Source organism: Penicillium samsonianum, assembly GCF_028829775.1.
Source record: "Penicillium samsonianum strain IBT 33392 chromosome Unknown utg000001l_segment0_segment0, whole genome shotgun sequence".
NCBI lineage: Eukaryota > Fungi > Ascomycota > Eurotiomycetes > Eurotiales > Aspergillaceae > Penicillium > Penicillium samsonianum.
Window position 1 is genome coordinate 947,803 of NW_026643259.1, and position 13,423 is coordinate 961,225.

The 13,423-nt window shown below is 45.9% G+C and overlaps 7 protein-coding genes across 7 annotated transcripts; 4 read left to right on the forward strand and 3 right to left on the reverse strand.

Moving 5' to 3' along the window:
- Window positions 1-1,836: 1,836 nt before the first annotated feature.
- Window positions 1,837-3,599, forward strand: N7471_000372 (zinc knuckle domain protein; the record flags this gene model as incomplete). Its single annotated transcript, XM_057273093.1, has 2 exons — window positions 1,837-2,772; window positions 2,832-3,599. 2 exons carry the CDS (start codon window positions 1,837-1,839, stop codon window positions 3,597-3,599), a joined length of 1,704 nt encoding a protein of 567 aa, XP_057141272.1.
- Window positions 3,600-3,866: 267 nt separating this feature from the next.
- On the reverse strand, window positions 3,867-5,285 carry N7471_000373 (putative haloacid dehalogenase-like hydrolase; the record flags this gene model as incomplete). The annotated part of the gene is made up of 4 exons (XM_057273094.1): window positions 3,867-4,221; window positions 4,330-4,536; window positions 4,611-4,643; window positions 5,167-5,285. The coding sequence occupies 4 exons, from the start codon at window positions 5,283-5,285 to the stop codon at window positions 3,867-3,869; spliced, it is 714 nt and encodes a 237-aa protein (XP_057141273.1).
- Window positions 5,286-7,649: 2,364 nt separating this feature from the next.
- N7471_000374 (uncharacterized protein) lies at window positions 7,650-7,865 on the reverse strand (the record flags this gene model as incomplete). The annotated part of the gene is made up of 1 exon (XM_057273095.1): window positions 7,650-7,865. The coding sequence occupies one exon, from the start codon at window positions 7,863-7,865 to the stop codon at window positions 7,650-7,652; it is 216 nt and encodes a 71-aa protein (XP_057141274.1).
- Window positions 7,866-8,850: 985 nt separating this feature from the next.
- Window positions 8,851-9,147, forward strand: N7471_000375 (uncharacterized protein; the record flags this gene model as incomplete). The annotated part of the gene is made up of 1 exon (XM_057273096.1): window positions 8,851-9,147. One exon carries the CDS (start codon window positions 8,851-8,853, stop codon window positions 9,145-9,147), a length of 297 nt encoding a protein of 98 aa, XP_057141275.1.
- Window positions 9,148-10,329: 1,182 nt separating this feature from the next.
- On the forward strand, window positions 10,330-11,232 carry N7471_000376 (uncharacterized protein; the record flags this gene model as incomplete). The annotated part of the gene is made up of 1 exon (XM_057273097.1): window positions 10,330-11,232. One exon carries the CDS (start codon window positions 10,330-10,332, stop codon window positions 11,230-11,232), a length of 903 nt encoding a protein of 300 aa, XP_057141276.1.
- Window positions 11,233-12,361: 1,129 nt separating this feature from the next.
- On the reverse strand, window positions 12,362-13,048 carry N7471_000377 (UbiX family flavin prenyltransferase; the record flags this gene model as incomplete). Its single annotated transcript, XM_057273098.1, has 1 exon — window positions 12,362-13,048. One exon carries the CDS (start codon window positions 13,046-13,048, stop codon window positions 12,362-12,364), a length of 687 nt encoding a protein of 228 aa, XP_057141277.1.
- Window positions 13,049-13,092: 44 nt separating this feature from the next.
- N7471_000378 (uncharacterized protein) lies at window positions 13,093-13,362 on the forward strand (the record flags this gene model as incomplete). The annotated part of the gene is made up of 1 exon (XM_057273099.1): window positions 13,093-13,362. The coding sequence occupies one exon, from the start codon at window positions 13,093-13,095 to the stop codon at window positions 13,360-13,362; it is 270 nt and encodes an 89-aa protein (XP_057141278.1).
- Between the last annotated feature and the right edge of the window lie 61 nt (window positions 13,363-13,423).

The following is a 13,423-nucleotide window of genomic DNA, read 5'->3' on the forward strand; positions in this document are numbered from 1 at the left end:
GGCGCATATTCTTGTGTAATTATACCTTCAAACCTCAAGGCCATGCGTGTTTGCATAGTAAGAAGTTTCCAACATCATTATAGCAACAAGTGCATAGGGATAGATCCCGAGCGAAAAGCCTGCAGACACAATATCTGCCGTGTCTAGAGCACGGACTTCTTCAGCCACCGGGCCTTTCCGTTCGTATTGATGGTGCTAATCCAGCAGTCCTTTTGGGGCAACATTGAAACTAAGTCATGGCGATGGGATCCGGGGCATGGTTGTTGTCCTAGCGGTAGTGATTGTATCTGAAAGGCTCAATCGAGCCCCGAGAGAATTATACCAGAGGAACTGAAAGTAAATGTCGCGAGTTTGCCGTCCGATGTCTTTCTAGGTGTCTTTTCAAAACCTCCTAAAACATGGCGTCCACCTCGGCACTGTTGGGGGCTTGGCCCTGGGAGGTTCGGCGAGAGTGGCCGGGGAGGGTGAGGCGGGGGCCCCGAAAGGGGTGTGGACGGGCCGAAGATTGAGAAAGTTCAACTGAACACTGGACTTGATCCTAGTGGCAATTCACACATTCTGAATTGCCGGCGTTATAGTCCACAACGACGCAAAGGGGGAAAATGCCCCTTTCACGTTGGCACGAGATGCATTCAACCTCCACACGACGACCAACCATGAACATATGAATCGCCTCGGTGTGGGTGCATCGAAGGTCCTCTGCTGTCGTAGAAAACCACAAATCCTGCCGGAATTGACAGATGCCTTCATCCTACATGACGAGTCCAGTACTCGGTCGGTATAAACAGAGGCAGTTGATGGCGGGAGCCTTGGTTAGGATTCCGTCCAACATTCGGTATGGCCGTGCTTCCACATAGCCTTGTCTGTCATCGATAAATGAGAGTAGACGGGTCTCTGGTTTATCAACTAAGAGTTGGTACTGGCTAGGTAGTTCTGCAACACTGCCAGATCAAGTTTATAATCAACTTGTGGTTAATTTGGGAAATGGGAAAGCTCTAACTTGGTAGATCCAAGAAAGCACATTCTTTGACTGCAGGTTGTGAGCGTCCATCTAGCCGCGGCTGAATAGCCAACAGTACTTTGAATATTCAGCCTAATGATCCATAAGATCCATAATAACATTTGGCACTTGGGATTATGTACGAAGACGGCATCAACCCCACTCTTGGCGTCGATCGCCTCGATTTGCTATACTTCACGGGTAGATCTTGCGCCTAAGACAACGCCCAGTCTGAAGAGTTTTTAATGACTCGCTCTTTGGGGTTGGGGTCTTGAATCATAATCCAAGCTATTATTAACACCCAGATAAATCTATATACATATGATGTTGAGTGTGGATCCGGGGTCAAAGAGACTTATTGGTTACGCTTGTCTGCCCGCTGTCTAGATCACGTCGAGATCATGTTGATATTGCTTAGCTGACCTGTTGGCTTAACCTTAAAATGATTAATCTTATATTTTTATGTCTTTTTACGCTTGTATGCTTCCGATGAGTACCTCGTATGCATCCTCGGTTGTATACAGCATCAATGAGGTCTGATAGTGCGCTCTATAATGATTTATTGGGAGAAAGAATCAATGTAAATAGAACCAAACTACAGTTCCATCTCTATGTACTATATGACAAGCATACAAAATCTTATCGGAGTGAAAATCAGGGGGCTCTACGGCTTATCGCCTCACTGCCGTATAGTTAACTTCGGTTTAGGAATTGCGCAAGTGGTCGACCTCGTCTACCGTGAAATTTTCTGGGGACCCGAATTCTACTGTTGATCCTTCTAGACACTTACTTGATCTGTATTCCAATATTTTTATCCAAACTTATCCAAATCCATAATGGCCAATTCCTCAGATGAAGAAGCCGATTCACGCACAGCCCTTGTGGGCGCACCGCGCACTCGATCGAATCCGCGTTCCACCTCGCGCTCCGCATCGCACGACAGCACCCGCCCAGCCAAGAGACAGCGCCGCAACAGAAATAAGAAGGACTCAGATCTAGCTGACTTTGTTCCGAAAGGTGTTGCATTTAGTGCCACCTCACTGCCAGTGGATAATGCAGACAACACATCTAGCTCAGGATCTAGTTCAACCTCAAGTGAAGATTCCGATTCCGATACCGATCCAACCACTGTCGCAAACCCACACGCTGGCAACACCGCGCCTGCAATTAGCTGGAACCAGGGTCGGAAGGCTGCAGTGCGCACAACTCTTGGAAAACGATCGGCACCAACAAACGAGAAGCCCAGTCAATTTGAAGCGGTGAATGACAAGTATTGGCGCAGTCGCAGTGCATCTGTTTCGGCCAATGGTGAAGTCAAGCCCACAACAAACGACCAATCTCAAAACGACGATGAGCTGGAAGATGGAGAAATTGACTCCAAGAGTGACACAGATGATTCAGATTCTCTTGGTTCTGAAGCCGATGACTCTATCCTGCTGAACATAGGGGACAAGATAGGAATGGATGGTGCCAATGACTATGACCCTGCCACTCTGGCTCATCAGCATGGTTCCAACGCTGGAAGCTCAAATCTGAAAGGCGCATCTACACAATCCGGACCTGGGTCGAAAGAGGAAGCGTTCCGGCTTTTCTCAAGCAAGTATCCGAATGCGCCTGTTGCTTTGGTGGACCTAAGCCAGGCGGACCTTGAGATTATTGCGAAATACGTCTACTTCGACCGTAACATCCATGATCTAGACCTCAAACTTCCTATCTCTTGCCTCGAATGCCAACGTGAGGGCCATCTGGCCGATGTCTGCCCAGCAAAAGAGGTACGTTCTATTTTGCATCCATTTACTTTTTTTTCACCTCATTAACCTCAAATATAAAGTGTGAACACTGCGGTGCCTGGAATCAGCACCAAAGCAGTACTTGTCCCGACTGGCGACGATGCCAACGATGCCGCGAACGTGGCCACGACGAGCCGCAATGCAGTGCAAAGCTACGCAATTTCGCATACGAAGTGCCCTGTGACTACTGTGGCAATGAACACCTGGAAGCCGAATGTGATTATCTATGGAAGTTCCCAATCAGAGATCTTCACTCCGATCAAGTCACAGTATCAATCTGCTGTTCGAATTGCTGCAGTGCGAAGCATCTTGTAGGGGACTGCCCAGCTGGTTACTTGCGCGCACAAACCACAACGTCATCGTCATTTACCCTGAAGGGTATCGACCCAGACATGATCACGAACCTCAACACCGTCATTCCACCGCGAGAGACCCGCCCACCAAGCCGATCTCGATCCCGCGGAAGAGAAAGAGAATGGTCTCGAGCTCCATCCCCAGACGACGATGACATGATGTCCCGCGTATCCCGAGGCCGAGGACGCCCCACCCCTGCCCCTCGTGGCAATACCCGTGGCAGTATCAAGTTCGCAAGCGGAGTCGGAGCTAAACGTGGTGGTGGTGATGCACCATCCAGAGGGCCTTTGCGTGGTCGAGCAACATTCTCTGGAAACAACAATCGCTCGCGCTCCCCGAACCCGCCCCTTCCACGGGGTCCTCCCCCAAGAGGCGGTGGCCGAGGCCGTGGACCACAACGAGGAGGATTCTCACGCGGACCACGTGGCGGCGGCGGCAGAGGCCGCGGGTGGTAAGAAGGGGGTGAGATGAGAATCGAGCAGCAGATCTCGGCGAAAGCCATGTACATAGCAAGCACAGTGTCCACCATTCCGCTCAGCCTCGGCTGAGAATATATGTACGATTAAATGACACTTTATTCTAACATCTCTCACTTCACCGAGTATATCTCTCACATGGTACGTAGTACATGCCCATGCTGCGTAAGCGGACTATCTAGCATATCCATAACCGGTGGGCTCTAGGCAGATGCCATCATGAGATGACACAGCACCAGAATCCCATCACGCGCCATGCTCATCATTCTTTCTAGTCCCGAGGAATCCCTCCTCCAGAATACCAACCAGGTCATCCAGCTGCTTAATACAAAGATCCGTATGCGGATGTTCCTTCAAATGCGCATTCAGCTCATTCAAAAGCAACACCGTCGCAGCGCCAGCCATATGCCCAGCTGTCATATCATCAATGCTATCACCAACCATGATCAAATTCTGACCATCAGCAAGACCCCATTCACTCGCAATATACAGAATGCCCGCGGGATCAGGCTTGGGCAGGAGATTGGGCGTGTCACGAGTGATGATTGGTAGGAAGATATGTCCGTCGAGATGGTTGTCAATTAGGTTCTGGACTGGTGCTCTAAGAGACGTGAATATGGATGTTAGCGTTCTGTGTACTTTATATAACCGGAATATTTATCCATGGAAGGTGTGTCCTGGTTGCGATGGGTTAATTGCTATAACGTACTCGAAGTTCCGGGTGCAGAGCGCCCGTCGTAACCCACGGGATTTAAGGTAGTCCATTAGGCGAACCAGGCCGGGCTGTGGCTGTTGGTCGGCCATGGCTCGGCGCTCTACTGCTTGCACTTTGGATACGGCTGTGGCTTGTTCTCCGGCTGGGAGTTCGCGGATGTGCTGGAGGATGTCGATGGAGCGATCGATTCCTAGTGCTGCTCTATAGTGGGAGATTTGTTAGAGAGGTTTGAAGATGGGTTTGGTTTTAAATAGCTCTCAGGCAGTAGATCATACCTCATTTCACTGAACATGTGGTGCTGTGGTAAACTGGTCAAGGTTAGCTAGGTTTTTGTCAATATAAAGTTGACTTGGTCACAACGATCAGAGCGGTATCATTAGAATCCTCGAACATGCTCAATTTCTCCGTGATTGAGCATGCCAGGCAACAAAAGAACAAGGCAGAAAGCCTGGAATATAATACAAAACTAAAGAGCATGAAAACGCCCTGCACTCAACTACTACGTCCCAGACCCCAGGCCGCAGTACTTATCGTCTAACGTGGAGCAGGTCACCAAGCGAATGTAGGGCTAATCCAGGTTATCCGCTCAAGCATTGTTAAAGCCAGGGATCTGAATCCAACACAAGGCATACTTTCCCGAATAGGAAAGTATGTTTCTGCCTGAATCTCATATTGATGCCTTAATCTTCATTTCCTGTCCACTTCCAACAATAGCACCAAGATGTATATATCAATTCCCCAAGATGCATGCAACATAGCGAATATCCAACGGGGAAAAGAACTACATCGCATAACTCATATAAAGCATCACGAAGAGAAAAAGTGACTCACCACAAAGTCCCGTCCACATCAAACACAATTCCCTTCAAGAGAGGGGCAGTCGACGTCTCGGCAGAGCCGAGAGGTGCAAACTTTCGCGGACGAAGATGTTTGCAGGCGATAGCAGACATGATGGAACGAGCAGCGTGCCTTATATTCGACATGAACAGAGAGAGAGGAGGTTGAAGAGGTGGAGTTCGCCAAGTGGAGCCGCGGGAGGTTCCCGAAGAGCCGACCTCGGGAGTTTCCAAGGTTGTTCCTATTTTTATAATGATGCTTCACTGCACTTGTTAATAATATAGCAAAGAAGACAAACGCTCTCCTAAACTATAGGTCATTGACTAGTTAGATAATATCTGGCTTAGGAATGGGAATTGATAGGGACACCCCAACTTTTGTTAAGAACACCCCAAATTATGTAATCTGATTGATTATATAATGTATAATATCATGTGATCTGTATTAGAATTACCATAGCAACATCATTCTAAATGCCTATACTATAGTCTAGTATAAATCCCCTAGCTCTGCCCCCTAATTCTCTCAGCTCTTTAGATCTCTACCTCTCAGATTTATCAGATATGGAGCCCCCTAAAGAGCAGATCTTTGATAGTAGAGAGCTACTAATGGCCTCTGTACGTCAGCATGCTCTCTCCCACGGCTATGCTATCACTACTATACGATCAAATGCGAATCGAAATATATGCCTAGGTTGTGATCGTGGTGGCACCTACTATGATCGAATCAATGCGCCAGATGGGGCAAATCGACGATTAACAACTACACGTCGAATTAGTTGTCCATTTAGACTATATGGAAGAAGAATTCCAAATAGTGAGACGTGGGAATTGAAGGTACGTAACCCTAGTCATAATCATACCACTAATAATATGATAGGTCACCCTATAGCTCGCAAATTCACAGAGGAGCAGCTTCAAATTATCCTTCATATGTCTGAGGTTGGATCGAAGCCCCGTGATATCCTTGCTCTAATTAAAAGAGAGCATCCTAATACCCTAGTTACCCCTAGGGATATCTATAATGCACGAAGTGCTTTACGAAGACAAAAGCTTGGTAATAGTACTCCCCTTGAGCTTCTAATCAAAACTCTACAGGAAGATTATTGGAAATATGCTATTAAGCAGGATCACGAAGGCCATATCCTCTTTTTTATGTTTGCGCATCCAGAATCAATTAAGTATGCTAATAAGTATAATAGGGTTTTCGTACTAGATTGCACTTATAAAACGAATCGATATCACATGCCTTTATTACATATTATTGGCATATCACCCTCAAATTCGACATTTAGTATTGCATTCTGCTTTATGCAGAATGAGAAGGAAGAGAGCTATATTTGGGCTTTAAAGACCTTTTTCTCCTTCCTAAATCCCCTACCCTTTAAACCAGTTCTTTGTACTGATCGAGATCTCGCTCTATTAGGTGCACTTAGGGTTGTATGCCCTAGATATCCGCATTTACTTTGTATATGGCATATTAATAAAAATGTGACACAAAATACAAAGCAGTATTTCGATACGAATAATAAGCATCAAGAATTTCTCAAATCGTGGATTCAGCTAATCTATTCTAGTACCGAGGATATCTATAATATAAGGCTTTTAGAATTTGAAAAGCAATATCAATCCTCCCCCCTACCCCTTCGATATATTAAAGATACATGGCTAATTTATAAAGAGAAATTTATAGTTGCGTGGACACAACAATACCTACACCTAGGTAATTCTGCGACATCCCGAGTTGAAGGCTCGCATGCCTTTTTAAAAAAGCATATAGGAGCTTCAACAGGGGATATGTTACTTGTATTTGAAAGGATTTCACAAGCTTTACAAGCGCAACATGCTACGCTTGAATATGACCTTATAAGAGATCAAATTGAAAAGGTAATAGTACCATCACAAGAGCTTTATACTAATATCATGACTAGGACCTCTCGATATTCAATCCGACGAATTAGTGAGCAAGTTTCAAAGGCTAAAAGAGCTACAGAAATAGCTCCTATACCTCCCTGTACAAATACATTCTCAAGAACGATGGGTCTACCTTGCGCACATCAGATTGCTACTTTACTAGAGGGTAATGCAGCTATTCCATTATCAGATATCCACCCGTTCTGGCGAATTGGCCTTAGTGATACAGAGGACATATTAGAGCATCTTCCACTCTTAGAGCCCCTGGTTCCATTGCCGAAGCCTAAGAAGCGTAAGCGGGATGAGATAGAGCAAAAGAAAGTTGAAGAGCCTATACAGAAGAGGAAAAAAGCACCATCAAAATGTACTGCATGCGGTATAGTTGGGCATACACGAAGGTCGTGTACTGGGTAAATAATGGAGAGAATAAGGATATTTCAGATACATATCACATGATATTTTATATTATCTAATAATTCAAATTACATAATATGGGGTGTCCTTAACAAAAGTTGGGGTGTCCCTATCAATTCCCCTTAGGAATGTGTAAGCTGGGTGTATGCATCAATCCCAATGATACCACACCCAGTGTAGTTTCGGAGGTCTCCGTGAGACGCGGCCGCACAGATTTGGCGTCAAACCGAGGGCACCGAAGTCAAAGGTACTGAGCAGATCGGCCAGATGCAGATCGAGCTTGGCTTGACTGCCACCGACCACCATGCCACTGAGTCCGAGAAGGTTGAGATGGCTACTAGCAGCGGCGAGAGCGAGGATAAGCATGATAGGTGAAATGTAAAGCAAAGGGATGTGGGAGGGGAGCGTCGGAAATATCGGTGTAAACAGCCATCGTCATGTGACATAGTTGTCCCGGCTGGCTTGTAGTGCCCTGCCGGCAAATCACAGATCCGCGAATGAAATTTACTTACTTCCTAGAATCACCGTCTCGTTGATAAGTGTTGAAGTGCTTCAACGGACTTTGAAATGGTGTTTTGTAGACTTTGTGGCCGGCAGAGTCAAGCCTCAAGAGTATGTACTCGTAGAATCATTCATGTCGAGCTCCTGTGTTGACTGTGGTGAAATACTTTCAAGTGTTGAGAAGAGAGTAATACCGCGCAGACAAGATTTCCACCCATCATCAAAATTGCAATTAAATCGCTCAACGCGCCTGAACTGTTATTCTGACTTGATTTGACTGAGGGAGACTATTTTCATCAACTCTCCCAGAAGACGTCTACTTCTTTTCTTCCCCTCGTGAAATTGACAGAACAAAGTCCTTTTGCATCAGTCGGCGGTTTGCACCAAAAGGGGATTTATGAAGCATGGACGTAGTGAATTACTTGGAGCTAATCAATGTATGAGAGGGGAAAGCTTTTCAGTAGTAGGATCGCATATTTGAAACACGTGCAATAATATTATTCTTCGTCTCTTAACTTTCCCCCTCTATTCCATTCGCCCTTTCTTAATAACCACCCTTCATTCTATATGCACGCTTTTACTTCATCGCCTCCTCTTTGTCGACCTGGGAAGCGTTTCCTCTCCTATATAATGATAATAGCCAAACGATCCTACCAGCTAGGCACTAACGATCTTATTTTGTCGGGCGGCCTAAAATCCGGTGTATATGTAGTCATATATACGAAGCGACTACGTATACTTATAGAGCCCTTAAGAGACATTTATTTCATCTTTTGCCCTTTCTACTGTTCTTTATCTTAATCCTCAGGAAAATTTTTAAAAAAATTCCATATCAAGAATCATTATAATAATGGCTTGTTTCGACGAGACATCTCAGCTCAGCTTTTACATTTTCATCGGTTGGCTCTCTGCGGTGCTTGGTTGGATCATAGGCCATGTTACCGTCGCAATTTCGCATCGATACCGACTCCGACACCGAAATTCTCTTCCTGATACCGATTCAAGCACGAGGAGTGATCCGGCTTCCCTGGAAAAAGGTATCGGCAGTGTTCCTCGCATCAACAAGATATCTACCACTACGACACAATTTGGGCATGCAAAATCAGACATGGACCGAAATATCGGACACACAACCACATATGTCTAGAGCATACGGGACCTTGAAAACTCGAATGCCCAACCGCTGGGCACAAGGTTACTTGTGCGCGAGAGTAGTAACCTTCCCCACGAGACTATGGGACGTACCAGGAAATGTGAAAGCATTGGAAGCCTTTGACTTGGGCATAGTTCTATCACATAGTCATATATACGTAGTCAGTGCGTATATAGAGCCCTCAAGAGACATTTTCTTTCACTATTCTTTACCTTGATCCTCAGCAAAATTTTCAAAACTTCCATATTAAGAATCCTATAATAATGGCTTCTTGTTCCGAGACTTCTTGTTCTGAGATATGTCGGCCCCTCTTGTACATTAACTTGGGCCTGTGCATTGGGGTATGTCAATGTACCTTCGTCGTTCTTCTCTTCGAATTTTTCTTGAGACGCCTAATACGGCTTAATCAAGCTTCACGGTACGAAAATACCGACGATGCTCCTACCAATAAGACATCTACCACCTCGACACAGTTTGGAAATTCAAGATCAGACATGAATCGATATATCATCTAGAGCATACGAGACCTCGAAGCCTCGAATGCTTAACCGCTGGGCACAAGGTTGCTTGTGTCTGATCACGAGATATACTTGTAGCTAGAATGAGTTTCCGTCTTTTTTCTTCCATGTCAACTGTTAGCCTGGCGTTGGGTTTGGCTTTTGTTCGCTTCTTTGCCTTAGTTTTGATACAATCAGGTCCCGAAAATACAATTGACTTCTTTGCTTTTTTGGAATCTAAGCGAACTTCTTTAGCTCCGACACTTCTCAGTTTCTGTTTAGTTATATATAGAAAACCCCTTTATAAGGTTTATTGTTTTTACACCCTTCGTATACATCTAAAGAGACATTTGAAGAGACATTTGAAGAGACATTTAAAAAGACCTCAAAAAAGACCTCTGGAAAGACATCGAAAAAGAATAGCTAAAAACACGTCGGTATGTTCTTACATATAACCACCTTAATATCATCTTGGCCAAATAGATTTGATATAATCATGTCCTGCAAATCCAATTTGTTGAATCTGGGAAACCTCTGGTTCTTTCCCTCTTACTACCCGAGTAGTTGTAGCTTCCTTGACTGTACATAGTAGTCAACACTCCCTACACGCTTTGGCGCCAAATCCCAAACGAACCACCAATATCTTCACCAGCTGATTCGCAAGTGGCATTCCTCCGCTATGGATCAAAAACCCTTCGCAGTGTTTCCCATATCTCTCCTAAACACAATATTCCTCATCAGTTCTCTCTCCTGGCTTCAACTGCTCTACGCAGTATCCTATCTCGCACGACCATTCTGGAACACAAGACGCGAGTTTCCGCCCTTCAACAAAGCCATCTACCGCACAGAAACAAGCATTATCAACGCTATTCTCGGCCCTATGCCATTCTCAGCCTATACTTCTGCAACAGAAACAGAGCGCCCGTGGTATCTTTCATCAGGAAATGGCAACCTGAACCACGAGAACAATATCCGCACCACCTCCCTGGCCACCTCACCCTGGCCACAGCAGGGACAGCAAGACTCGGATTCCTCATCAGAGCAAGAAAGTCCCACCTCACAGCCGGGCACCGAACATCCCCGAGAAAACTCCCCCATCTACGAAACCGTGCGTAAGCTCCGATCCAGCACACGAGGCAGCATTTCAAAGATCGCCAACTCGGCAAAATCCATCTTCCGACAGCCCCTGACCGTTCTCCCACGGAATATGGACGGGGAACGGACCGAAGCAGACCCGGTTCCAGTTCCAGTTCCAGTGCGCACTTCCCAGCCTCACTTCGTCCAAAACGTGTCTTTCCCCGTGCCCATGTCTGCTTCTGCACGTGTCGCAGATCACTTCAGTGACCCTGGTCCGTCGACTGGAATCAAGGTGCAGCAGCCGATCTCGTCGTTTGGGGAAACCATTGATGCGGCGGTGGATTCTGAGACGGTGCAGATGAATCGCGCCCGCAAGTATCACTCTGTCGAGAGTTATCCCGGGAAGTTCCCTGTTAGTGATACGTTGGATTATAGCTCGCTTGCTACCGCGTATGCTGTTAGAGGGAGGGGGACTACCCCTGTTCGACCTTTCTCGGACTACTAGGGCTTTTTCTTTTTTGGTGATGGGGCATTCTGATTGGCATGACTGGTTTCTTGAGATGATATTCCCATGACGATGATGGTTGTCGTTTGTGTGAAGTCTTTGAATTGGGTGCTTTTTTTGTTTGTTTCTTGGGACATGGTATCAGAGTCAGTGTTGTACTTGGGATTCTACCGTTCATTATAGTCATTACCAAAGATCAGGTCTGTCGTTCTTGTCATTCAATGGGATCTCTATATTTCGCAGCATTGACTACCTTGTTTTGTACTTTAGGTGACGGTAAAACCACCTCCCTGAGCAGCTCCCTGAGTAAACTGATCGCTCACCCCCAATGCCCAGGCTGATCGGCCTATTCACTGCCTGGTAGCCACAGGATAGAAAATTAATTCTGGATATTAGCTATACTATCCACCAGTGGATGTAATTATTTCAATGACTCATTATCAACCCTAAACTTGCTAGCACTAAGGCCCATACTTAATGAGGGGGGTAGAAAACTGATGCTGGCGAAAAGCGCTGTAAATTTTGAATGCAAAGCCGAAATCTATTTGATAATGCACCAGTATTGCAGTGCATAGCGACTACTGGGACTTTAGTCCTATTGGCTTTTATTGCTAGCAGAAAACTGGCCGTCTATGGTCATTATAGCGTAATAATTGATTAAACATGCACTACTAGTCATCCATGGATGTAGATATTATATATCAGAAAGCCGTTTTGTTAGAATTGTGCTTTTTATCCCATTCTATAGGTTGTAACTGATTATCCTAAAAGGAGGTCTAAAAAGACTTCTAAAAAGGTACCTTAAGCAACATTAAAAGAGTATATTAAAAAGATATTACAAAGATATCGTAGTGGAATCGTACGTAATTATAAGGTCTATAATATCATTGTAAATAACTTGATTACGCGTTATATTCCAAGGTTGTCAAGTATAGAGGCCGTATAAGCGGCCGGCTTTTCTACTTCTACCTAAATGTACCTCACTATAAATCTACATAAAATTCTCATTAGGTCGATATATCAATTGAAGTATAAAAGTTATTCCGAAGAGACATAAGCGGTGAATTCTAAAAGCCAATCTCAACGCCAACAAATGCTAGACAAAACGAATCAACCCAACTCTGACCCTTTATTTCTCAGTCTGCCATCCTTCCCATCTCGCAAAGTCCCCCGTATCCAAATCAAACAGGTCCAGCATACGCCCCACGCTCTGATCAACCAAGTCATCCACCGACGCAGCCCGGATATAGTACGCCGGCACCGGCGGAAAGATGACCGCGCCAGCACGGGAAACCTCCAACATATTACGCAGATGAATATCGCTCAGCGGTGTTTCCCTCGCAACAAGCACAAGCTTCCGTCTCTCTTTCAACATGACATCCGCAGTGCGTGAAATCAAATCATCACAGAAACCACTGTGGATAGCAGCGAGTGTCTTCATACTGCATGGAACAACGATCATGCCATCAGCCTTGAAAGAACCGCTAGAGATTGGCGCAGCCATGTCGTTGATGTTGTGGACATGGTCTGCTAATGCTTTGACATTCGATGGGTGGTAGTCGGTTTCGTATTTGATCGTCGCCTCGGCCCATTTGCTCATGACCAGGTGGGTTTCCACGTTTAGGCGACGGAGGGCGATGAGAGCTTTGATCCCGAGAATTGCACCTGTTGCGCCGGTCATTGCGACCACGATGCGACGGCGGCGGGTTTGTGCAGGGGCATGGTCGATGGTTGGCATTGTTGTTTCGATTGGGCTGTCTTCGGGAGAATGGCGGCTGGAAGATGGGGTGTGGGTTCCAGAGAGAAGAGAAAGCATTGACTGGAGGCTTATTGAAGGTGTTGCTTTTTGGTCTTGTTGTGATGGTTTGGCCTGTATCCCGTGGAGCTGCTGTGAAGACTGGTGTGATGAATGAACTGAGCCTGGCAACCCTGGCTCGTTTTATATCAATGTGTGGCAAGATGCCGAGTACCCAGGTCTCACGGGGTTTTCTCTTACTGGAAGTTACTGCATGGCCCGAGAAACTGGAGAATACTGTCATCGGACCGATTTTGGAGACCCGAATGGAGCCCTCCGAGGCCCCGATGCCGAGATCCGACGGTTGCGCATATGGCCGAGACACAGTGGCGTAACGGGAAAATTGTTTAGAAATTTGCATAAAAGCCTGAATGGATGCATTACTGTGTGATTTGT